At 44.7% G+C, this 24,420-nt stretch overlaps 1 protein-coding gene across 1 annotated transcript in view; it reads left to right on the plus strand.

The window, feature by feature from the left end:
* piezo1 (piezo type mechanosensitive ion channel component 1 (Er blood group)) overlaps nt 1–24,420 on the plus strand; it is a 190,040-nt gene that overhangs the window by 131,995 nt on the left and 33,625 nt on the right. The window contains 7 exon segments of the mRNA XM_061691070.1: nt 8,586–8,762; nt 11,675–11,933; nt 14,992–15,180; nt 16,677–16,832; nt 16,925–17,114; nt 21,776–21,908; nt 22,926–23,073. Coding sequence (XP_061547054.1) covers nt 8,586–8,762; nt 11,675–11,933; nt 14,992–15,180; nt 16,677–16,832; nt 16,925–17,114; nt 21,776–21,908; nt 22,926–23,073 — 1,252 coding nt within the window.

Consider the following 24,420-nt stretch of genomic DNA (forward strand, 5'->3'; position numbering starts at 1 on the left):
CAATGAAGTTGGGATGTTGTGTTAAACATTAAAAAAAAAAAACAGAATACCGTATTTTAAGGCGCACTTAAGTCTTAGATTTTCTCCAAAATGGACGGGGTGCCTTACAATGCGGCGCGCCTTATATGTGCACCGAGTTCCAACATCTATAAATGTTGTGTGATGAGCGCTCCACTTGACTTTTTTGTATTATTTATTTATTTAATTTATTTATTTAGTTTTTTTGACCGCTTGACTGACTGGGAGCATTTCCTGTCGACACGCTGCTTATACAGAAGGAAAAAGCGGACGTGGCTGAGGACAGCATGCGGATGTAAAGGGGGAAGGGTGCGCGTGAAGGAGGACGCTAAAGGCACGCCCCCAGTAGGTATATGGAGGTATATAGCGCCGGGGTGTGCGTTGTGCAACACAACATCGGTTTGGCTAAGGACCCCCGAAAATGGCACCTATGAAGAGACACGCTTACGAAGCACAGTTTAAACTGCAAGCTGTCAGTTACGCGGAGGAACATGGGAAACGAGCAGCCGCGAAAGGATTCAAGATCAACGAATCCATGGTTCGCAAGTGAAGGAAGTAGGAAAATGAGCTTTACCAAGTCAAAAAGACGAAGCTGAGTTTCCACGGAAACAAGCGTCTCTCCAGTCTCCTCCAAGCTTCTCCAACTCAGCGTCTCGCCTGAAGTTTGCAGACGACGCCACAGTCATCGGCCTCATCAACGATGGTGACGAGTCTGCGTATCGACTTTAGCTGTGGTGCGGTCGACACAACCTGGAGCTGAACACGCTCAAGACTGTAGAGATGATCGTGGACTTCAGGAGGCATCCTTCGCTACAGGTGCCCCTCACGTTGTCTAACTGCCCTGTGTCAACCGTCAAAACCTTCAAGTTCCTGGGAATTACAGTCTCTCAGGACCTGAAGTGGGAGACCAACATCAACTCCATCCTCAAACAGGCCCAGCACACGATGTACTTCCTGCGTCGTCTGAGGAAGCATGGCCTGCCACAGGAGCTGTTGAGGCAGTTCTACACAGCAGTCATCGAATCAGTCCTGTGTTCATCCATCACAGTCTGGTTTGGTGCTTCTACAAAAAAGGACAAACTCCGACTGCAACGGACAATCAAAACTGCTGCAAAGATTGTCGGTTCCCTCAAACCCTGCCTTGAGGACTTGCACACTGCCAGAACTAAGACAAGAGCAGGCAAAATTCTCTTCGACCCTCCACATCCTGGTCACCACCTCTTCCAGCACCTTCCCTCAGGTAGGCGCTATCAATCAATGCCAACTAAACCAAGCAGACATTCCAACAGCGTCTTCCCTCTTGCCATGAACGTCTTAAAACAGTTAACTTACAATTCCATTGTAACATGCTGTCAATTTTGTCTTGAGATAGTAGTCACATCTCTGTTGGGCCGATTATACATTACTTGTGCACTCACTGTCGTAGTCTCTCCACCCTGCACTACTTATGCACTACATATCTGTTGTTGACCAATACTGGCCACTCATGTGCTGAGGAAGTATCTGCACCATTTGCACAATTGACATTGTCCCAGATTATTGCACTACTGGTCACTTTAAACTGCTCTAATTGCTTGAGGATTCAGCATAATTTTGCACAATTGTCAAATAAATAAATAAATAATAAAATTGTACCGGTATTACCACACAACTGGTCAACTTTTATTGCTCAGTGACTGTGTTTTCATGACTCAAAAGTGTTCTCTGTCAATTGACTTTCTGTTGTCATACTTGAGCAGCTCCAACTACCGAATTCCGAGACGAATTCCTTGTGTGTTTTTGACATATTGTGCAAATAAAGATGATGATGATCCATATCCAAAAGAGCTCACCAGCCAGCCTCAGACAGATGGCCTTTCAAATCCCACGGACACCTCCACTGTTCTTGTCTGGACCACGCCTGAAGGGAGTGAAAAGAGACCGCCCTTGGTCCAGACACCTCCCTGACAACCAGATCAAAGAACACAGATCCTGGCTTTATCAGCAATAGACTCAAACCCCAACATCTGGTTTCTCACCCCTGTAGAGCAGATGAAGCCGTTCCTTGGGCTTTGGGTGACCCCAGGTGGATTTAAGACTAAATTGCATGCACGGGACCTTGAACCTTGTGCTAAGTTTGTTCTCTGATTTGAACTGAAATTGTGGACTCTTGGAACCTCAAAACTGCACACAACGCACAAACACACAAGCACACGTGAACACACACAATGACTTCACATACACCTGCTCACACTTTTATCATAACTATACATGAAGTATTAGTTCTCAAATGAATTGGACTCTATTATCAAAACCCCTCGGTTGCGTGTTAGTAAAATTGCTGGACAACTTATAATGGCCTTTCCAACAAAGCCTGTCATTAATGGCAGCATAAATGACAAAACTCTAAGAAAAGTTTAATTTAGCTGACTTGAAACTGGAGAACAAAGTCTCAGCCAACTCGATCCCCAGTGCCCCCAAAAGGTGGAAAGAAGCAGGAAGGGTCGACAAGGTACAGCGTCTCTGGGCTGAGAACCCCCATTCGCTTGTCCTTGTTTCCTGTGGTTTGACAACACATTGGTACAGCCGACGCACAAAGGCTGGGGAACTTTTCTAAAGTTCACTCTTCGTATTTAAATGGATATTTATTGAGAAGTCGATCAGTCGGAACAGAACAAGGCTTCTAGAGGGGAGTGAGAAAAGTCAACAACAAAAGACAAAGCACTCGCTGTAAACAAGATGAGGAAAGTAAATTAGTATATACCTAGAACAATGACCTTAGATATGAGTGTTGTGTTGTATGGGGCAATAGTGCTACAGGGAAGGACAGGACAAGGACAGGAGGGGAAGCATGCAGGACAAGGGTCGTGAACCCAGCTGTACAACTGAAGTGTGGTGGGAGCGGCTATGTAAATTATAAATGTCTATAGGGCCACAGTGTGGGTGAGGGGATACTCAATCATAAGTTATTTGTTTCAATGAGTGAGAGGTCCCACATCCAGCGAATAAGTCCCAGGGGTGTGTTGTTTCAGTGGACACATGCAAGTGAAATGACACCGTTTTGCACGCACAATGACCGTCAGAAGTGTCCTGTAATTGCTATGCCTCCACCGCGGGGGCTGAGGACCCCACCCACTCAATAAAGAGGCGGGCTCGGGCCCAGGAGTCCACCCGAGAGCGGCCCAGTGGATGGGACACGTCCCACAACGAGGGATCCAGGGCGGTCCACCGAGGCACCCCAAAAACCAGCCACCTGGAAGATGCTGCGGGGACCCAGTGCCACCCCCCAGTCAAATACCAATTGTGTTTTCGCCCGAAAGCCGAAATTCACAAATTTTACCCTCAATAATGAGTCAATTTAAGCGACAAATGGTACAAAGAAACGCTGCCAAATCTCATTTAACGCTATCTTCCAATGATGCCCCTGACCGCTTGGGTCATGCTATTGCTTTGATATTTACCTCTCATTTTTATATTTCTCTTGGGATCTCTGTTTGCCCCTCTATGAGCCGTCACCTTATCGTGGTGGAGGGGTTTGTGCATCCCGATGATCCTAGGAGCTAAATTGTCTGGGCCTTTATGCCCCAAGTAGGGTCACCCAAAGCAAACAGGTCCTAGGTGAGGGACCAGACAAAGCATGGTTCAAATGACCCCTTATGATAATTAACATAAATGGACCTCGGTTTCCCCTGCCTGGACACAGGTCACTGGGGTCCCCCTCTGGAGCCAAGCCTGGAGGTGGAGCTCGAAGGCGAGTACATGGTAACCAGGCCTACACCCATGGGGCCCGAAAAGGCAATGTGAGTTGTCCTTCCCATGAGCTCACCGCCTGTGGGAGGGATCAAGGGGGTCGGGTGCATAGTGAGCTGGGTGGCGTCCGAAGACGGGGACCTTGGCGGTCCGATCCCCGGCTACAGAGGTTGGCTCTAGAGATGTGGAATATCACTTTTCTGGCAGGGAAAGGGACCGAAGGGTGCATGCCAACTACAGGGGGATCACACTCCTCAGCCCCACTTTTAAGGTTTGTTCAGGGGTTCTGTAGCGGAGTGTCCATCAGGAAGTCGAATCTCAGATTCAGGAGGAGCAGTGTGGTTTTCATCCTAGGCCGTGGAACAGTGGACCAGCTCTACACCCTCAACAGGGTCCTTGACGGGCATGGGAGTTCGCCCAATCAGTCTACATGTGCTTTGTGGACATGGAGAAGGTGTTCGACCATGTCCTTCGCGGAGACCTTTGGGGGGGTGATATGGGAGCATGGGGTAACAGACTCCCTGATACGGGCTGTTCGGCCCCTTTACGACTGGTGTCAGAGTTTGATCCTCATTGCCGGCAGTAAGTCGGATCCTTTTCTAGTGGGAGTTGGACTCCGCCAAGGCTGCCCTTTGTCACCGATTCTGTTCATTAACTTTATGGACAGAATTTCTAAGCGCAGCCGGGGTATTGAGGGCGTCCGGTTTGATGACATCTGTATCACGTCATTGGTTTTTGCAGATTATGTTGTCCCTGATGGCTTCATCAGCTGTGAAGCAGCTGGGTTGAAAATTGGCACCTCCAAATCTGAGGTCATGGTCCTCAGTTGGAAAAGTGTGGAGTCCCGTCTTGGGGCCCAGGAGGAGATCCTGCCCGAAGTGGAGGAGTTCAAGTAGTTCACAAGTGAAGGAAGAATGGAGCTCGAGATCGACAGGCGAATCAGTGCAGCGTCTGCAGTGATGCGGATCTTACTGTTGTGGTGAAGAGGGAGCTAAACCAAAAGGCAAAACTCTTTATTTACTGGTCAATCTACGTTCCTACCCTCACCTGGTCACGAGCTGCGGGTTACGACCAAAAGAACAAGATCGCGAATACAAATGGCCCAAATGAGTTTCCGCCGCAGGGTGTCCGGGCTCTCCCTTAGAGATAGGGTGAGAAGCTTGGTCTTCTGGGAAGGGCTCAAAGTCGAGCCACTGCTCCTCCACATCGAGAGGAGCCAGATGTGCTGGCTCGGCCAACTGGTTAGGATGCCTCCCGGACGGCTCCCTGGTGAGGTGTTTCGGGCACGTCCCATGGAGAGGAGGCCTGGGAACACCTCGGGTTCCCCCCAGAAGAGCTGGAAGAAGTGGTTGGGGAGAGGGAAGTCTGGGCTTCTATGCTTAAACTGCTGCCCCCATGACCCGAACTCGGATAACCGGAGGAAAATGGATGCAAGGCTGGATGGGTCTCTGTTTGGCAACATTAATTTAGACTCACTAAATCAAATTCCTCAACACTTACGTAACCTTGCTCAATCCACACAGAATTTTAATAAATTATTTATGTTTAGATTTAATTCCTGAATAATAACTTCGACTCATTTATTATAGCTGAGTCCTGGCTAATACCACATGAGTGTCCCCCCCATTGATTATTTATTTTCCCCCCACCAATTTTCATTAAACGAGTGACATACTGTATGCTGCCTTCCAAATGCTAGGTATTATCTCCATTTCTATAGTTAGTGTACCTAATAAGAGCACCATAAACCTCTTTGTAGTAATGAGTGCAAGATTAAAATCAAAAGGTAATATTTTCTTGGTTTGATCCTTTTGCGGCAACATGGTGCATGACTGGTTAGCACATTTGCCTCACAGTTCTGTGGACCGGCCTCCCTTGTGTGGAGTTTACATCTACTCCCCGTGCCTGCGATGGTTTACTCCCACATCCTAAAAACATGCATGGTAGGTTAAATGTAAACGATGCCCTGCAATTGGCTGGTGAGCAGTTCAGGGTGTACCCTGCCTCTTGCCTAGAGTCATCTGGGATAGGCTCCAGCACGCCCGTGTCCCTAGAGAGGATAAGCTTTACAGAAAATGGATGGATGGATAATTATTTTGAATATCTTGTGGTGTTTCCTGCTCAAACAACAGCCCAGAAGTGCTGATTCAAGGGGTCTTTCATACTTTTCATGTCTGTAATAATCTCTTTTAGCTTTAGTATTTGGTAGCACAGTGTCCTTTGAAGACAACGTATTTATTTACTGTATTTTTAATGTAACATTTACCACTTGGGGCAGGATCTCATCACCGACCTGGAGAGGGCACGCCACCCTTTTCCAACTGAGGATCGTGGTCTCAGATTTGGAGGTGCTGATTCCCATCCCAGCCGCTTCACACTCAGCTGCGAACTGCTCCAGTGAGAGTTGAAACTCCTTCTGACACGGGATTCCGCCAGACGTTCCCAGCAGACCCTCACAATACGTTTGGGCCTACCACGTCGGACCGGCATCTTCCCCCACTATCAGAGCCAACTCACCACCAGGTGGTGATCAGTTGACAGCTCTGCCCCTCTCTTCATCTGGGTGTCCAAGACATGCAGCCGCAAGTCTGATGACACGACCACAAAGTTGATCATCGAACTGCGACCTAGGGTGTCCAGGTGCCAAGTGCACGTGTGGACACCCTTATGCTTGAACATGGTGTTCGTTATGGACAATCCGTGACGAGCAGAAGAAGTCCAATAACAGAACACTGCTCGGGTTCTGATCGGGGGTGGGGGGGCCGTTCCTCCCAATCACGCCCTTCCAAGTCTCACTGTCATTGCCCACGTGAGCATTGAAGTCCCCCAGCAGAACGATGCAGTCCCCAGCGGGAGCGCTCTCCAGCACCCCCTCCAAGGACTCCAAAAAATGGTGGGTACTCTGAACTGCTGTTTGGTGCGTAGGCACAAACAACAGTCAGGACCTGTCCCCCCACCCGAAGGCGGAGGGAGGCTTCACTCTCATCCACCAGAGTGAACCCCAACGTACAGGCGCCAAGCCGGGGAACAATAAGTATACCCACACCTGCTCGGCGCCTCTCACCGTGGGCAACTCCAGAGTGGAAGAGAGTCCAACCCCTCTCGAGAGGACTGGTACCAGAGCCCAAGCTGTGCGTGGATGAGAGTCCGACTATATCTAGTCGGAACTTCTCGACCTCACACACCAGCTTGGGCTCCTTCCCTGCCAGAGAGGTGACATTCCACGTCCCTAGAGCCAGCTTCTGTAGCCGGGGATCGGATCGCCAAGGTCCCCGCCTTCAGCCACCGCCCAGCTCGCAATGCACCCAACCCCTATGGCCCCTCCCACAGGTGGTGAGCCCATGGGAAGGGGGACCCAAGTTACCCTTTCGGGCTGTGCCCGGTCGGGTCCCATGGGTGTAGGCCCGGCCATCAGGCGCTCTCCTTCGAGCCCCACCTCCAGGCCTGGCTCCAGAGGGGGGGCCCGGTGACCCGCGTCCGGGCAAGGGAAACCTGAGTCCATATTTTGTCTTCGTCATAAGGGGTCTTTGAGCCGTGCTTTGTCTGGTTCCTCACCTAGGACCTGTTTGCCATGGGTGACCCTGCCAGGGGCGTGAAGCCCCAGACAACTTAGCTCCTAGGATCATTGGGACACACAAACCCCTCCACCACGATAAGGTGACGGCTCAAGGAGGAGCGCAAGACACAGAACCCTAATTTACTCCCAGTAGGCCTGGCAGCGCCTTGCACGGCAGCAGCCGCCCATTGGTGTACGAATGTATGGGTGAATGTGAGGCTTTGTAAAGAGCTTTGGGCACTGTGATGGTGTTGATAAAGCGGTATATAACTGCAGTTCATTTACCATTTACTGTATGTGGCTTTATGCAGTTAGGTGGGGGCTGTAGATGTTTGTTACCTATACAGCCACCCAATGACAGAGGTAATATTATTCTATTGTGAAAGTTAGTCCTTGGACTTGCCCCCTAAAACTCCATTTGCTATTTGTATGGACAGTAAAAAATGACTCACAAATCACAATCAAATCTTTACTCCTTGTTGTATTCTGAAACAATAGGCCAACAAATGAAAAATCCTATTTGATTATTTGATAACTATTGAACTTGGAAGGGAATACGCTGGCATGTTTTGACTGACGCATTTTAGCTGCCGCTTTTCCATACAGAAAAGTCTTCTTTTCAGTTTAAAATGGCTGAATCTAACCAGGATCCCTCACCGTACCTTGGCCACAGGTAGAATCCCAGGACTGTTTTATGTTCAACCATGCAATAAATCCTTGTGGACGAAGCTGCCACTTTTTCCGCTAGCCTGCCAGTTACTTAGCCTGCTGGCTACATAGCCGCTCTTCTCTTTGACGCTGTGTTGGATCAACTTTCTCCCATTCAATCTGCCACGGTCGCCCCCTTCAGTGATGGCTCCTTTTTGTCTTCTGTTGTGGCGCATCCATGTTTTCCGTGCAGTTCGTTTGTAGCTAGGCTAATGGAAACCTCCTTCAGCAGAGATCTTGTTTTTTGTTTTATTAAACAACCTTTATGGAGATCTCTGTGAAGCCACAATACATACAGGCAAAGAAGAGATATGCACGAAGTCAAAATGGCGGCCGCCGTAAACAACAGACATGGCAGCATTGTAGCGCTTGTCAAAATAAAGTAAGTAGTATGTTATTCTTTGATTTGTTTTGATTTGAATTTGAAAATGCTGATTTGGATTTCATGTTTTCCATGGAGACTCGCATGTCAATCTGAATCACCACCTGAATTCGCTCGTAGCGCAAGTGAAGTATTGCTTTATTATTTATTTTCTTATTTTGTATCTATTGTCTGTGTGTTTGATTCCATCAGCCTCTTGGAGGAGACCCATATTGTGGAGGACTTGTCTCCTTCTAGACCAGGACTCAACAGAACTACAAACCTCTTGAGTCCTGAACTCCCGCTTGGCAGCAATGACCTGATACCTGATACCCAATCCATACAACAACGCAGACATTCCAGAACAGCCAGTGAAGTGCTGGGAGACAGGTAGACACAGTGAATGACGAAGACTGAAGGCTACTATTGATGCGCATCATATGTTTATGGAGGACATCACTTTTTTTTATTTTTTTTTAACCTGTTCCATTCAGGTGCTTATTCATGCAATATGGTAGATCTGTATCAAGGTTTGGGGATAGGGGGATTCACATGGTGGAGGGGCAGCCCACATCTGGCAGCCAGGATTCATGTCATTGCTTGTTGTGTTGGCTGCGCGTCCAAACACAGCATCCCCTCTCACTCCAAATTTTTAATCATGGCATGTGTTTTGAAAGTATTTTTCTGTGCTTTGTGTGTACAGACATGTGCATGTAGTTCTCAGTTGCCAAGGCTTACTAGATATGGCTGTCACTGTCTTTTGGATATACGGTCTAAGGTACCACAGCATAAACTTGACCAGGGAGTCACAGAGAATCTCAGAGCTCTGTGACTTCTCGGATGGACCATCACAGGACTCGCCTGCTGGATGACACCCGGCTTGATGTGAGACACTGTTGTGTTCTAGTTTTCATGGAAACATGGCTCACTGACAAAATCCCAGTTTCCGCAATCCTGCAAGCAGGGCTATGCTCCCACACCGACGAGTATCTGTGGAGGGAGGTAGGACTGGAGTTTGTGTTTACATAAGTGACGCCTGTTCCGGAATCCTGCTGTGGTGTACAGTACAAGCACTGTTCTCCTCTGGCAGAATTTATTAACATTAAGTGCCGACTCTTCCGTCTTTCAAAGGAATTAAAATATATAATTTTCTAATAATAATGTCTATAATATTTAATTATTTTCTGCTGGTTGTGTTAACACCCCGCTTCCACACCCCATACAGTCACAGCTTTGGTCAACCGCCTCATAAATTAAGGCGTGGAACCTGGCCCACTTGGACTCATTGTACATGCACGAAATTCTGCCAGAAGTGGGATTTGAAACTCCTTCTGATAGGGGACTCTGCCAGTCATTCCTAGCAGACCCTCACAATACCTTCGGGCCTGCCAGGTTGGACCAGCATCTTTCTCCACCATCGGAACTAATACACTACCAGGTGGTGATTGATTTACAGCTCAGCACCTCTCTTCACCCATGTACAAGACATGCGGCCACAAGTCCAAGGACACGACCACAAATTCGATCATCATAATGTGGCCTAGGGTGTCCTGGTTCCAACTGCATGTGTGGATACCCTTACAGGTGTATGTCTGAACATGGTGTTCGTTATGGACAATCCATGACAAGCATAAAAGTCAAAGAACAGAACACCCCTCGGGTTCTGATCGGCAGGCTGTTCCTCCCAATCATGCCCTTCTAGGTCTCACTGTCTTTGCCCATGTCAGCATTGAAGTCCTCCAGCAGAAGGAGGGAGGAGTCCCTAGCAAGAGCGCTCTCTGGTACCTCCTCCAAGGACTCCAAAAATGGTGGGTACTCTGAACTGCTGTTTGCTGCATAGGCACAAACAAGAGTCAGGACCCGTCACTCTCGGCGAAGGGAGGCTACCCTCTCAACCGCTGGAGTGAACCCCAATGTACAGGCACTAAGCTGGCGGGCAATAAGTATGCCCACACCTGCTCGGCGCCTCTCACCAGGGGTAACTCCAGAGTGGAAGAAACTTCAACCCCTCTCAAGAGGACTGGTTCAAGAGCCCAAGCTGTGTGTTGACGAGATCTAGTCAGAATGTCTCGACCTCACACACTAGCTCAGGTTCCTTCCCTGCCAGAGAGGTGACATTCTATGTCCCTAGAGTCAGCTTCTGTAGCTGGGGATTCGACGGCCAAGCTCCCTGATTTTGGTCACCACCCATCTCACTTTGCATCTGATCCTCTTGGCCCCTTCCATAAGTGGTGAACCCATGAGAAGGGAGACCCACGTTGCCTTTTTGGGCCAGGCCCCATGGGTAGAGGCCCGCCTACCAGGCCCTCGCCATCGAGCCCCACCTCGCCCAGAGACTACTTAAATTAAATGATAATAATCAAATAAAGCGGAGCAAGTGAGAACCTACCCCTGGCATAATATTGTTTTTCTGCCATGGGTTAACCACAGTGCATCAATAAATCCATCCATCCATTTTCTAAGCCGCTTCTCCTCACTAGGGTCGCGGGCGTGCCGGAGCCTATCCCAGCTGTCATCGGGCAGGAGGCGGGGTACACCCTGAACTGGTTGCCAGCCAATCGCAGGGCACATAGAAACAAACAACCATTCGCACTCACAGTCATGCCTACGGGCAATTTCGAGTCTCCAATTAATGCATGTTTTTGGGATGTGGGAGGAAACCGGAGTGCCCGGAGAAAACCCACGCAGGCACGGGGAGAACATGCAAACTCCACACAGGCGGGGACGGGGATTGAACCCCGCACCTCAGAACTGTGAGGCTGACGCTCTAACCAGTCGGCCACCGTGCCGCCTCCATCAATACATTACATATTAATTACAGTGAAAACCCTCTCTCAAATCTAGTACAAATACCAAATATCCTTTTCCCCCTGCATTTCGCTGTAAAACATCATAGGAAGGAATCAAGGACAGAACGAAGGAATTAAACATTTCTATCATATCAAAGATAAAGTGTGACAGACTTAGTGTTCGACCAAATTTATTCAACGTTTTAGGGATATTATGTTTTTGTTAAATTAATAGCTGATTTATAATTAATTTCAGCAGAATAGTTCTGATATTCTGGTAGTCCTGAATAGTCTCCAACTGGTAACTGGGGGTTAAAGATCAAATCATTATTCTTTTAAGAGGCCCCCCGAGCCACAATTGTCAAGTCATTCTCATCTTTCTTTCATTCTTTTGTGATTATTTCTGTCAGCCACAGCTTTTAGTCATCATAATTCATTCAACTATAAAACTATATGCAGCACTCAGAAAAGACCTGTTTTTTTTTTACATTGTTTTTTTTTTAACCTCTCTAGGCACTATTTTATTGAAGAGCTGGAACAGAGCATAATGTTCTACAACAACCAAAACCGTGTGCTGAAGCTCTTGTTCGCCACACACAGTCTGCTGGCAGCCAACTCTGAGCTAGTTTGTTATTTTATTATAATATGGAATAATGTGGTCAGTGCCTCAGTGATATCACTGGTGTTGCCGATTATGGTCTTTCTATGGGCTATGTTGACTGTTCCAAGACCAACCAAAAACTTTTGGATGACTGCCATTGTCTACACAGAGGTAGGTAATATCCAACACAAATCTGTTTCTTTCTCTGTCTGTCCGTCTATCTGTCTTACTTATCTACCTGTGGACCTGTTTGTCGGTTGTCTGTGCTTTTATGTTAATAATTGAACTTCATGGGAGAACAAATTAGGCAGCACGGTGGCCGACTGGTTAGCACATCTGCCTCACAATTCTTTAAATCTAGCCTCGCCTGTGTGGAGTTTGCATGTTCTCCACATGCCTGTGTGGGTTTTCTCCGAGTACTCCGGTTTCATCCCACATCGCAAAAACATGCATGGTAGGTTAATTGAAGACTCTAAATTGCTCATAGGTGTGAATGTTAGTGTGAATACTTGTTTGTCTACACAGTGCCGTGAAAAAGTATTGGCCCGCCTTCTCAAATTTCTTGTGTTTTTGCATAGTTTCCCCACTTTGTTTAAGATCATTAAACAAATGTAAATCCAACAAATATAACTCAAGTGAACTTAAAATGTTGTTTTTAAATGGTGATTTCATTTATTAAGGAAACAAAAATATTCAGTTACCTGGCCCTGTGTGAAAAAGTAATCCTGCCTCCTCCTTTAGGACCTAGACAACTCGCTGTGATTGGTGGAACCATGAATTCTGCTCTTTAACAGAAAATCCTGTAGGAGAAAGTTCAACCATCAGTTTGTGACCTGAAGTTGAAGCGCACTTGAGTTCTGCAGTCGGATAACGATCCAAAAACACACTAGCAAGTCAACTTCTGAATGGCTTAAAAAAAAAAAAAAAAAAAAAAAAAAAAAAAATCTGATTAAAATGCAGTGGCATGGCCTTAAAAAGGCCGTTCATGCTCGAAAACCCTCAATTTTTGCTGAATTCAAACAATTCTACAAGGAAAGTGGACCAAAATACCTCCACAGAGATGTGAAAGAGTCATTGCAAGTTGTTTATTCAGGAAACAAACCTATATATATATATATATATATATATTCAAACCTACCTGACCCTGTGTGAAAAAGTAATGCCCCCCTTGTTAAATCACATATTAACTGGCTAATCAGATTTTTTTGGTTCCTTTTCACTGACCACACTCAAGCCTGATTACCTCCAACCAATTGTTCAATCAAGAAATCACTTCAATGGAAACTGTTGGACAAAATGAAGTCGGCCAAAAGATCTAAAAAACAAGATGCAACAAGATGCCATCTTCTAAAGAAGTTTAAATGAAACATTTTCTCGAAAATTCTCTCTGTCAGTCTGGAAAGGGTGACTGTGGTGGACTTTCTGGTCTGTGTAAGATGCTGGCAAGTGACCCGTCTAGCTCTCAGCAGTCTTGAACAGGAACAAAGATAGTCGGGACACGTTGAACTGGAGTCAAATTGGTTTATTTGCAACATCTGTATCAAGCAGCTGCGTACAAGTTACGAGTTAATTGCAGTCTCTGCACTTCAAACCAGTTGGTGGTAATGTACCTTAAACTGTTTAAACAACAGTGTTTTTGTTTAAACATTTAAACAAAACACACGAACAAGAAAAATTGGCATCACGTCAAGTTCAGATAACAGACAGCAGGTAGAAGAGCCACCGGCTTCTTTCAATTCAGCTGTGTGGGAAAACCTTCAGGTCTCCTGTGGAGTCCAAAAGTGATGGCATCCGTGTGGTGAATCGGACGAACACGTGTCGACATTGTTCGATCGCTGTGCAGTCTGTACACAGAAAGATGTCAAACATGCTACTGTTTATTAGACTGCATCATCCAGATTTGCCAATCACCGAGCCAGACAAAGAAAACGTGAGTCCAACAACTTATCCACAGTGCTTTTAAGAAGCCCCTAGATCTACTTCTACTACTTACACTACTGTCTCCTGAAAATAAATGAAAAGAAACATACAACATTTGGGACTTTTTGTTGTTTTTTCCTGTTATACCATACTCGAACCAAACAGTGCCCCTAAAACCGAGGTACACTCTGAAACATGCCTTCTGTGAACTGTGTTCCTAGTGGTGAACCTTCACCACGGCGGCCCTACAAAAATTACCCTAAATGCACAGCGATGACTCATTCAGGATTTCACAAAGGAACCCAGGACAACATCTCAAAACTGCAGGCCTCCCTTGCCCCAGTTAATGTCAGTGTTCATGACTCAACAATAAGGATGAGACTGGGCAAAAATGCCATGTATGACAGAGTTGGTGGAAAAGGTGGAAACCTCTCTTGACCAAAAATAACGGCGTGTCTTACTTTTGCACAAAAAAATCAAAATGTTTCCAAAGACTTTTGGGAGAATATATGGGAAGAATATTCTATGGACTGACAAGCTGCAGGTTGAACTTTTTGGAAGGTGTGTCTCTCGTTACATCTGGTGTAGATATAGCACAGCATTTCAGAAAAAGAACATCATACTAACAGTCAAGCATGGTGGTGGTAGTTTGATGGTGTGGGGCTGCTTGTTCCTTCAGGACCTGGATGACTTCCTGTGATTGATGGACCCATAAATTCTGCTCTTCACCAGAAAATCCTAGAAGGATAAGGTTTAGCCATCAGTCCGTGACCTCAAGCTGAAGCGCATTTGGGTTCTGCAAAAGGACAATAAACCAATACACACCAGCGAGTGAAATTGTGAAGTTTTTGCTGCTGAGGGTGGCCCAACCAGTTTTTAGATTGTAGGGGGCCATTACTTATTCACACAGGTTTGGGTGGTAGCTTTGAATAGTATTTTTCTCGTTATAAATAAAATCACAATTTTAAAAACTGCATTTATGTTTACTTGGGTTATCTTTGTTTGACATATATATTTGTTTGATAATCTTAAAAATAAGAATTTGAGAGGGGATAATACTTTTTCATGGCACTGTATCTAAGGTAGGCAGGTAGGAAGTTCAGGGATTTCAGTATGTTGGTAATTGAACTTGATAGGCGAACAAAGTCAGACAAGTTCACGTCAATAAGTGATGAAGCATAACACGTCAAAGCAAGCCACGTTCCAGTTGAAACAAATCAATCAATTCATACTGACATTGTGTGATGGGCCGTTATGAAGATAGATTAACTCTGAAGTTATATGTCTGGATGTCCATGCCTCTCTCCAGGTGATGGTGGTGGTAAAATACCTTTTTCAGTTTGGATTTTTCCCCTGGAACAGTCTTTATGAGATGACTTTAAATGAAGACAAGCCTTTCTTTCCACCTCGCATCCTCGGTTTGGAGAAGACGGATACCTACGTAAGATATGACCTCCTTCAACTACTGGCTCTCTTCTTCCATAGATCCTTGCTCATGGTGAGTTATTTATTATGAGTCTGAATTGTTCCTCAGAGAGTCAAGATGTATATTATTTCTAAACATTTTCTCTATTGGAAATAATGAAAATTTAATTACGGTAATCTGCTCCTTAGTCCAACTCAAAACCTTTACTGACTGTACTGCTACACGACATAGATGATCATGAAAAACTGTAGCTCATGAACTGCAACATCAATGGCTGATCGTTCCTGTGTGTCAGATCCAGATGTAAATGATAGGAAGTTCATTCACATTTTGGTAGACTGTTGCGGTGACCTTGGATTTAAGAAAGCAGAGTTTACCAACACCTGCACTGGACATTCCAGCCCAAATCATGACTGACTGTGGATATTTCACACTGGACCTCAAGCAGCTTGGGTTCTGTTCTTCACCCGTCTTCCTCCAAACCCATCTTCCGGATGCATCTGAATGTGCTTTTTTTTAAAGCTGTGACTCCCGCCTCATTCCACTCTTTCCGGATCTAGATTCTTGAATCCTCTCTTTGATAAGCCGCTGAAGCCCGCGGACATCTCTTTTGCTGGTGCTTCTCCTGCCACGTGTTGTCCTTCTACTAGTCTTTCCATTGATATGCTTGGACACAGCACTCTGTGAACAGCCAGCCTACTTAGCTACGAACTTTTATAGCTTACCCGTCCTATGGAGGGTATAATTGGTCTTCTGGCCAGTTGCCAAGTCTGCAGTCTCCCCCATATTGAACCCCACTGAGACAATTGAACCAAACTGAAGCAATTTAATGATAGCTGGGGAAACCTGTGCAGGTGCTTTGAATTTAGTAGCTGATTAGTCTGACACTCTGTTTAAAACATTTATGGTATGGCCTGCAAAATTTGGGATGATTTCTTCACAGTATTCAAAGTTTTTTAAATTCCTGATTTTGCAGGTTTTATGAGCTGGATGCATAAATTATGTAAAAATAAACAAATAAATACTTGAAATTGTTTACATTGTGGGCCCTGAATCTGTAATTTAAGAAGGTTTAACTTTTTGAATGGAATTATGGAAATTATTAACTTTTCATAAACTTTTCCATGATATATATATATATATTTTTTTTTTTGTTTTGTTTTGGAAAGGGTCTGTAGCTTTTGTTAATTAACAATCCTGGGTTCTCGGAGAACCAGACCAAAGACGTTATATGCACGTCTTTATAATACCTATATTGTTTTCACATAACCTTAAGTCACTGCAAATCAACTTGACTCATATGACTGTGTCACAATTTTGTTCAAACCCCTTTGAAACCTTTCAAAACAAAAGCTATTAAACATTTCGCATGATGACAGTTCAAGAACCAAGTATTTGTGTAGTATTTTGTCCACGTTTTGATACATTTTCCGCAATCCCTCAAAATGTGGTTGACCTCCAAATTATGTAATTTAAGAAGCGTTTGACTTTGGAGGTTCCACTATATGTCAATAGGTGCTCTCACAGGAACAGACAAAAATATGTCTTTGGACTGTATGTGTGTACAGCGTTATGGCTTGTGGGACCACAAAGACCCTTTGGGGGAACAAAGTAACTCATCAGGGAATGGCAAGGAGGAAAGAGTCAATAACAGAGGAGACAGATTGAACTCAGCGTCTACCACAGAAAACCTAAATATTACTGACCTAGAACAACTTGAAAAGGTATGTGGAAATAGAGCAACAAAAACTATTACGGACATTGGCCATCATCTGACTGATTTTCTACTGAGATGTTTAACTCGTTGTCTGTCCAGCCCTTTCCAGCTGACTCATCGGCATCCCAGGACAGAAGAGAAAGTATGTCTGGGCTGAATCATCCAAGAAGGCTGAAAAAGGATGAAATGAGTGGGCGCAATGAAGAAGACTTCGAGGAAATCACACAGAAAAGCTGTGGCCTCCACTTACGCAAGAAACCTAAAGAGCTTAAAAAACATACCTCCCAAGGTTTGTGCAGTCTGGGAACATACTTTAAACTCCATCCAACTATAAAATCACAGGGCTGTGCATCAGCTGCAGTGAAACGATATACTGTATGTAAATGGGAAATAGCCATTGAAAAAGCAAAATAGCAGTTATTTACTCTGTGAGCAGTCACGCCATCTGCACTGATAAACATGCAAGGAGATATTTTTTCACAATATAAAACAGTTCCCAGATTTCTGAGGACTGACATGCTTTGGGCAAAATACACAAACGATAAGGAATTACTGCATAGTTAGCATTCACGTTTAATAACTTGGCTGATATCAGTTTTGGGCGGCTCTCTCACATGCAAATGAGCCACCCTGTGCTCACCGGGTGTCACAGCATGAGAACTGAATCCAAATCATCTTTATTGTCAAAACACATCCGGAATGTGTCTCTAATAGCTGGAGCTTCTCTAGTACTACAGCAGACAAGTAACTACAACAAAATATATATGTAGGGAATGAACACAAACGTACGGAGAGTCGTGAAGCAATAAGTTTCCAGTAGTGCAGTAATACTGATCGACAACAGTTATGCAAATGATGCTGAGTAATGGCGCTACAACGATAAACACTATACTAATGGCATTAGAGACGTGCAAAATTGGCAGTGTTACTATGAAATTATGAGTCAACTGTTTAAAACTATTGGAATGTCTGCTGTTTCAGTGGCAGTAATGGAATTTGTGGATGGGATATCTACTAGCATATATAAAGAATTTGCTGTTGGTGTTTTTCTGGATTAAAAAAAACATTTGATACTATCAAAGTACAAGCCCAATTCCAATGAAGCTGGGATGTTGTGTTAAACATAAATAAAAACAGAATACAATGATTTGCAAATCATGTTCAACCGATATTTAATTGAATACACGACAAAGACAAGACATTTAATGTTCAAACTGATAAAGTTGATTGTTTTTAGCAAATAATCATTAACTTGGAATTTTATGGCTGCAACACGTTCCAAAAAAAGCCGGGACAGGGTCATGTTTGTTGTTGGTGGAATTCTTTCCCATTCTTGCTCAATGTACAGCTTCAGCTGTTCAACAGTCCGGGGTCTTCGTTGTCGTATTTTACTCCTCAATGCGCCACACATTTTCAATGGGAGACAGGTCTGGACTCCAGGCAGGCCAGTCTAGTACCCGCACTCTTTTACTACGGAGCCACGCTGTTGTAACACATGGAGAATGTGGTTTGGCATCATCTTGCTGAAATGTGCAGAGGCGTCCATGAAAAATACATTGCTCGGATGGCAGCATATGTTTCTCCAAAACCTGTATGTACCTTTCAGCATGAATGGTGCCTTCACAGATGTGTAAGTTAGCCATGCCATTGGCAGTAACACAACCCCATACCATAACAGATGCTGGCTTTTGAACTTTGCGTCCATAACAGTCCGGATGGTTCTTTTCCTCTTTGGCCCGGTGTTGGATCTATCTCACCCAACACCTATAAAAAATAGACACAAAAGGAATGAAGACGCTTGTTTCTTTTTCTCATGAGGAGGGCGTATGGGAGATTGTTCAGATTACAGCCTCTCATCACGCTCTAAACAATCTCTCCCGTCGCTCCTGCATTTATTTGAAATAGGGAGGTTTTACAAGACATAACGTACTAAGCTACAAGACTCAACATTCTAAGTGGAGGGTTTCAAGGTGAAGACATGAGACCAACACCTGCCACGTCCCCGACCACGTCCTTGGTCAAGGCGCCCTTCTATCGGATGATTCCTGCTGAGTCATCTTCTTGAAGGTGAGACATCTTCCTTTCTCAAAATCGTCCATAATACTCATGCAAGCTAAGCAAATAAATGATAACTTCTACAATATATTTAACACCCAGAGGACACGACGTCCACAATTTCCAAAAACAATGTGAAATGTGGACATGTCGGCCCACAGAACACTTTTCCACTTTGCATCAGTACATCTTAGATGAGCTCGGGTCCAGAGAAGCCGGTGGCGTTTCTGGGTGTTATTGATGAATGGCTTTTGCTTTGCATAGTAGAGTTTCAAGTTGCACTTAGGGATGTATCGCCGAACTGTATTTACTCACATTGGTTTTCTGAAGTGTTCCTGAGCCCATGCGGTGATATCCTTTACACATTGATGTCGGTTTTTGATGCGGTGCCCCCTGAGGGATCGAAGGTCACGGGCATTCAATGTTGGTTTTCGGCCTTGCCGCTTACATGCAGTGACTTCTCCAGATTCTCGGAACCTTTTGATGATGATATGGACCGTAGATGATGAAATCCCTAAATTCCTTGCAATTGTACGATGAAGGAACATTGTCCTTAAACTGTTCGTTTAAGGACACTGTGTTTCTCACGCACTTATTCACAAAGAGGTAAACCACGCCCCATCTTTGCTTGTGAATTCAAGCTCCTTTTCTACCCAATCGTGGCACCCACCTGTTCCCAATGAGCCTGTTCACCTGTGGGATGTTCCAAACAGGTGTTTGATGAGCATTCCTCAACTTTCTCACTCTTTTTTGCCACCTGTCCCAGCTTGTTTGGAACGTGTTGCAGACACGAAATTCTAAGTTAATGATTATTTGCTAAAAACAAATAAAGTTTATCAGTTTGAATATTAAATATCTTGTCTTTGTACTGTATTCAATTAAATATCGGTTGAACGTGATTTGCAAATCATTGTATTCTGTTTTTATTTATGTTTAACACAGCATCCCAACTTCATTGGAATTGGGGTTCTATTTTAATGGAAAAAAATGTCGGGATATGGTATATTAAAGTCACTGATGGTGTCGTGGTACACTCGCCTGACTTTGGTGCTGGCTGCGTGGGTTCAGTTCCCACTCAGTGACGGTGGGAATTTGAGTGCAAATGGTTGTCCGTGTCTATATGTTCCCTCCGACTGACTGGCGACCAGTTCAGGGTGTAGTCCACATATATGTTAAAAACTAAATCTCAAAAACCATAGCTATCCTCTGTAAAACCAAGGATGTTTTGAATATGAAATCATTATATACACCTTACTGCTCACTATTACTCCCATACATGATTTACGGTGTTAAAATATGAGGCAACACAAAAAAAAACAAGTTTTTAAGTTACAGAAAACAGCTATAAGAATCATTCCATCCATCCATTTTCTTCACCGCTTCTCCTCACGCAGGTCACGGGTATGCTGGAACCTATCCCAGCGAATTGTGGGCAGGAAGCGAGGTACACCCTGAACTGGTTGCCAGCCAATCGCAGGGCACATACAAACGGCCATTCGCACTCACATTCATACCTACGGACAATTTAGAGTATTCAATTAACCTACCGTGCATGTTTTTGGGATGTGGGAGGAAACCGGAGTGCCCGGAGAAAAGCCACGCAGGCACGGGGAGAACGTGCAAACTCCACGCAGGCGGGGCCGGGGATTGAACCCGGGTCCTCAGAACTGTGAGGCGGATATGCGAACCAGTCGTACACCGTGCCGCATAAGAATCATTCATTTATCTAAATACAGTACAAAGAACAATTGCAATATTTGAATTTGACAACAAAAAAAATGAATGAGACAAGTGCATTATGTATCAATTGAAATACTCTTAAATTCTATGACTATGATTATATATTTGATTGTATGATATATTTAAAACTTAATGAACAAAGTACACAACAATTTATTCAAAAGCTGTTTAAAATCAGAGAGAGTTTTCATGATCTGAGGGGAACTGGTGTTCTCACAAAGCACAAAGACAAGAACTAGCATATATCAAAAAATGATGTCTCTGTTAGGCCTGCTGCACTCTGAACAAAGGGGTCGAACGCCATCGCATAGTATATTGTACTTTATTACATTTCTTAAGCCATAAAAAGATAGATTAATAGTTAAGGAAGAGGCAGGTTGCTTCAGAGAGTGGACGCGAGAATTAAAGCTTGAGTGGGGATATTTGAAAGGAGTCTCACTGATTCCATTCATTTGAACGTACCCGGCGAGGTGCATGCCGTTTGCATACATTTTGGTCACAAGCTTCACTTTTTCATCAACAGGCACATCACATTAAGTATTAATGTAAAGCACAAAAGTTGATGCTTTATATACGCAAATGTTCGGTGTCTCGGTGTACAGTATTTTCAGCGTGAGGGAAAGCATTTTGATTGGCTGTAAGGTGCGACGTTGCAACGGTGAGCGCCAGCGATTCAAATGTTCAATCGCGGCAAAAACAGTGGCCAATTGATCGTTATTGATTTCCTGAAAGCTAATCAAATAAAAATCTATCTATCTCTCTGACGGTCGGTCGGTCGGTCTAGCTAGCTAGCTATCTAGCTATCTCAAGTGATCCAATACGAGGCATTCAAAGCTCTTATGAAAACCGATATCAGAGCAAAAGGCTTGTAGTCATTCAGTCCCAAATTTGTAGGGTTCCTGGGGACTGGGATGATCTTGGAGCAACTTAAATTTGTTTATATGTGCCCCACGATTGGCTGGCGACCAGTTCAGGGTGTACCTCGCCTCCCGCCCGAGGATAGCTGCGGTAGGCTCAGGGTTGGGGCATTGTGGATATCAGGTGTAAAATGGAAACATTACAAATCTTAAAAATGACAAATCTGTCATTTGTCATTCTCCTTTTTGTTCCTCTATTTTTGTATTCATCTGGGGCTTGTTGTTATGACCATTTTAGTGAAACCCACTGCTGAGAAGACAGATCCCAGCAAAGACCTAACAGCAAAGAAGAGGAAATTCAGAAGGAAAGAAGGAGCCACAAATAGAATACAGACTGTCAGACGCAAGCTTAAACAAGCCTTTATTTGTGGGTTAGTTGACACTATTCATGATAAAAAGTGGCAGAGTTGCTCGTTGACATTTGTTCATGTAATACTATCACATGCCAGTGAAAATATTTGAATTTGACAACAGAAAAATGAATATGAGACAAGATATTTAGATTACAGCTTTCATTGAAACACAAAACCTTTTGTATAAACACAGATTTTTCATGTGGGCAAAAGTATTGGAATGTGTGACTGACAAGTGTGTGTGGGGTTATTTTTCGCCAGGTGTGTCATATCCCATTGATTATTCAAAAAATAAATTGCGCTGAATCTCAGATTTGGGTTTTGCCTGCGTGACTTCATTTACAGTGTGTAACCATCAACAAAGAAAACCCCGATCAAGAACAAAATAAATGGATCTAGGTTTCCCTTGCCCGGACACGGGTCACCGGGGCCCCCCTCTGGAGCCAGGCCTGGAGGTGGGGCTCGAAGGCGAGCGCCCGGTGGCTATGCCCCACATTCAACGTATTTTTTTTTGTATATGTGTGATCTGGATATACGTCAGTCCCATTCTCTGCCTGCATTGCGCCATAGAGCCAGTAAACAACAGAGGCCAGTTCTGGAACTAACAGACCTTGTCAACGGCAGTGTAAGTGACAAATGGAAACTATTTTTAGACGCATTGTTCTGTCCCGTGCCCTACGATTGGCTGGCGACCAGTTCAGGGTGTACCCCGCCTCTCGCCCGAAGATAGCTGGGATAGACTCCAGCACGCCCGCGACCCGCGTGGGGATAAGCGGTACAGAAAATGGATGGACGGACGGATGTTCTGTCCCGGCGGGCGCTCCATTTTATCGGATATCTGTTATATCGGGGTCCGTTTTATCTTGGTTCCAGTGTACCCGGACATAAAAGCTGAAACTTCTCAAATATTTTGTCTCATATTAATCCTTTGATGTCAAACACAAATCTTTTCATTCGATAGCAAAGATAAAGAAATTGATGTCACTGTTATAATACATTTGGAGGGGAGTGTAACACATCTGCCTTGCTTGACAGGATTTTGGGAGTTTACAGGTCTATTCAGGGTTTCTTCATTGATATTCTCCAAGGTGATTATCGTGTTGCCACTGATGTCTACGCACTCATGTTCCTGACTGATGTTATTGACTTCATCATCATTGTGTTTGGATTTTGGGCTTTCGGGGTAAGTAAAAGTTTTCCATCTATCCTTCATACCCTGCTTATCCTGAGTGTGGTCACTGTGGCAGAAAGCAAAACCCAGGCAACCCTCCGCGAGCAGTGCGTTCCAAGGCCCCCTGAGTTAACCTTGGGCATTTCTGTGACAGATTTGCGATGTAATCACTCAGGGTCTGTCTGAGGATCATCTAGCTGTGGTTAAGCCCAGAACGCTTCCAAATGGATGCACCCAAACTGAAATGAAATCAGTGAATGGAATCACAGCAGCACACTCCCTCAGGACATGGCTTAGCTTGTAGGCTTAAGTGTTGCAGACCTCAGTCCTTCTGTTAAGACCAAAGACTTGCAGATGAAAAATATGGGCATTGAAACTGGCCGCTGGAGAGGTGCTGGTTTGCTTCCCAAGCACTAGAGATGCCACTGAGCAAGGTACTATCAGATAATCTATACGCAAAGATGATAATTCTCGTGAGAATTGGGTCTTTTATAACATGTAATTATTTAATCTAGAAATCACGAGTAGAATCCGATTATTCTACTTCCAGTCTTATGAGCCACCGCAATGTAGTAATGGTGGTGGATGCATGCGCAGCGGCTTCTCTCTGTCCCAAGCGAACGGTGTTTTCGTGTCTTTCGTCTTATATGTCAGTGTTTTAGCCCGACTTTGTCAAGTCTACCTGTCCCAAGGCGAGATAGATTTCTGCTCGACACAGGCAGAACTACTTTTACGGAGTTAGTCTTCTCTCACTGAGGAGCTACGGAACCGCGGTCTGCTCCGGGTGCCGACAACAACTCCGACCCCCACTCCTGCATCGCGCCCACAGTGGAGGCATCCACAAATGGCGAAGGAGGAAGCAGAAGCGGGGCAAGCGCGGAGGTATCCTGAGCAAGGCTACCGGCTAAACCACACAAGCCAGCAATTCCCACCATCGTGTTAGCCAACGTACGCTCTTTGTACAACAAGCTGGATTACATTCGCTTGCTCTGTATAATAATCCGCCATTATCTATCCACTGCAGGATGAAGGCCTCGCCTTCACGTTTCCATTGACTATGACATTTTGCAATTTGTTGCCAGTGTATTCCGGTGTGTTTTATGATTTTATCTATCAATCTACGTTTAGGTCTTGGCCGTGGTCGCTTTGTGTCCAGCGGTATCCAATTGATAGTTTCTGTGATCCACCTTTTTGTCAGCTCTTCGGGCAACGTGGCCAACCCATTTCCATTTAAGGCTTTTTTTTTTTCTTCCCACCCTTACGTGGCACCACCAAGCTTATTCTTTCTTTGAGTTTGACTTTGTAATTACCAAGATGTTACACATCCAAATGTATTGATTTTGCCTTCGTACACCACCA

The sequence above is a fragment of the Phycodurus eques genome, chromosome 11 (assembly GCF_024500275.1).
Source record: "Phycodurus eques isolate BA_2022a chromosome 11, UOR_Pequ_1.1, whole genome shotgun sequence".
Classification (NCBI taxonomy): Eukaryota; Metazoa; Chordata; class Actinopteri; order Syngnathiformes; family Syngnathidae; genus Phycodurus; species Phycodurus eques.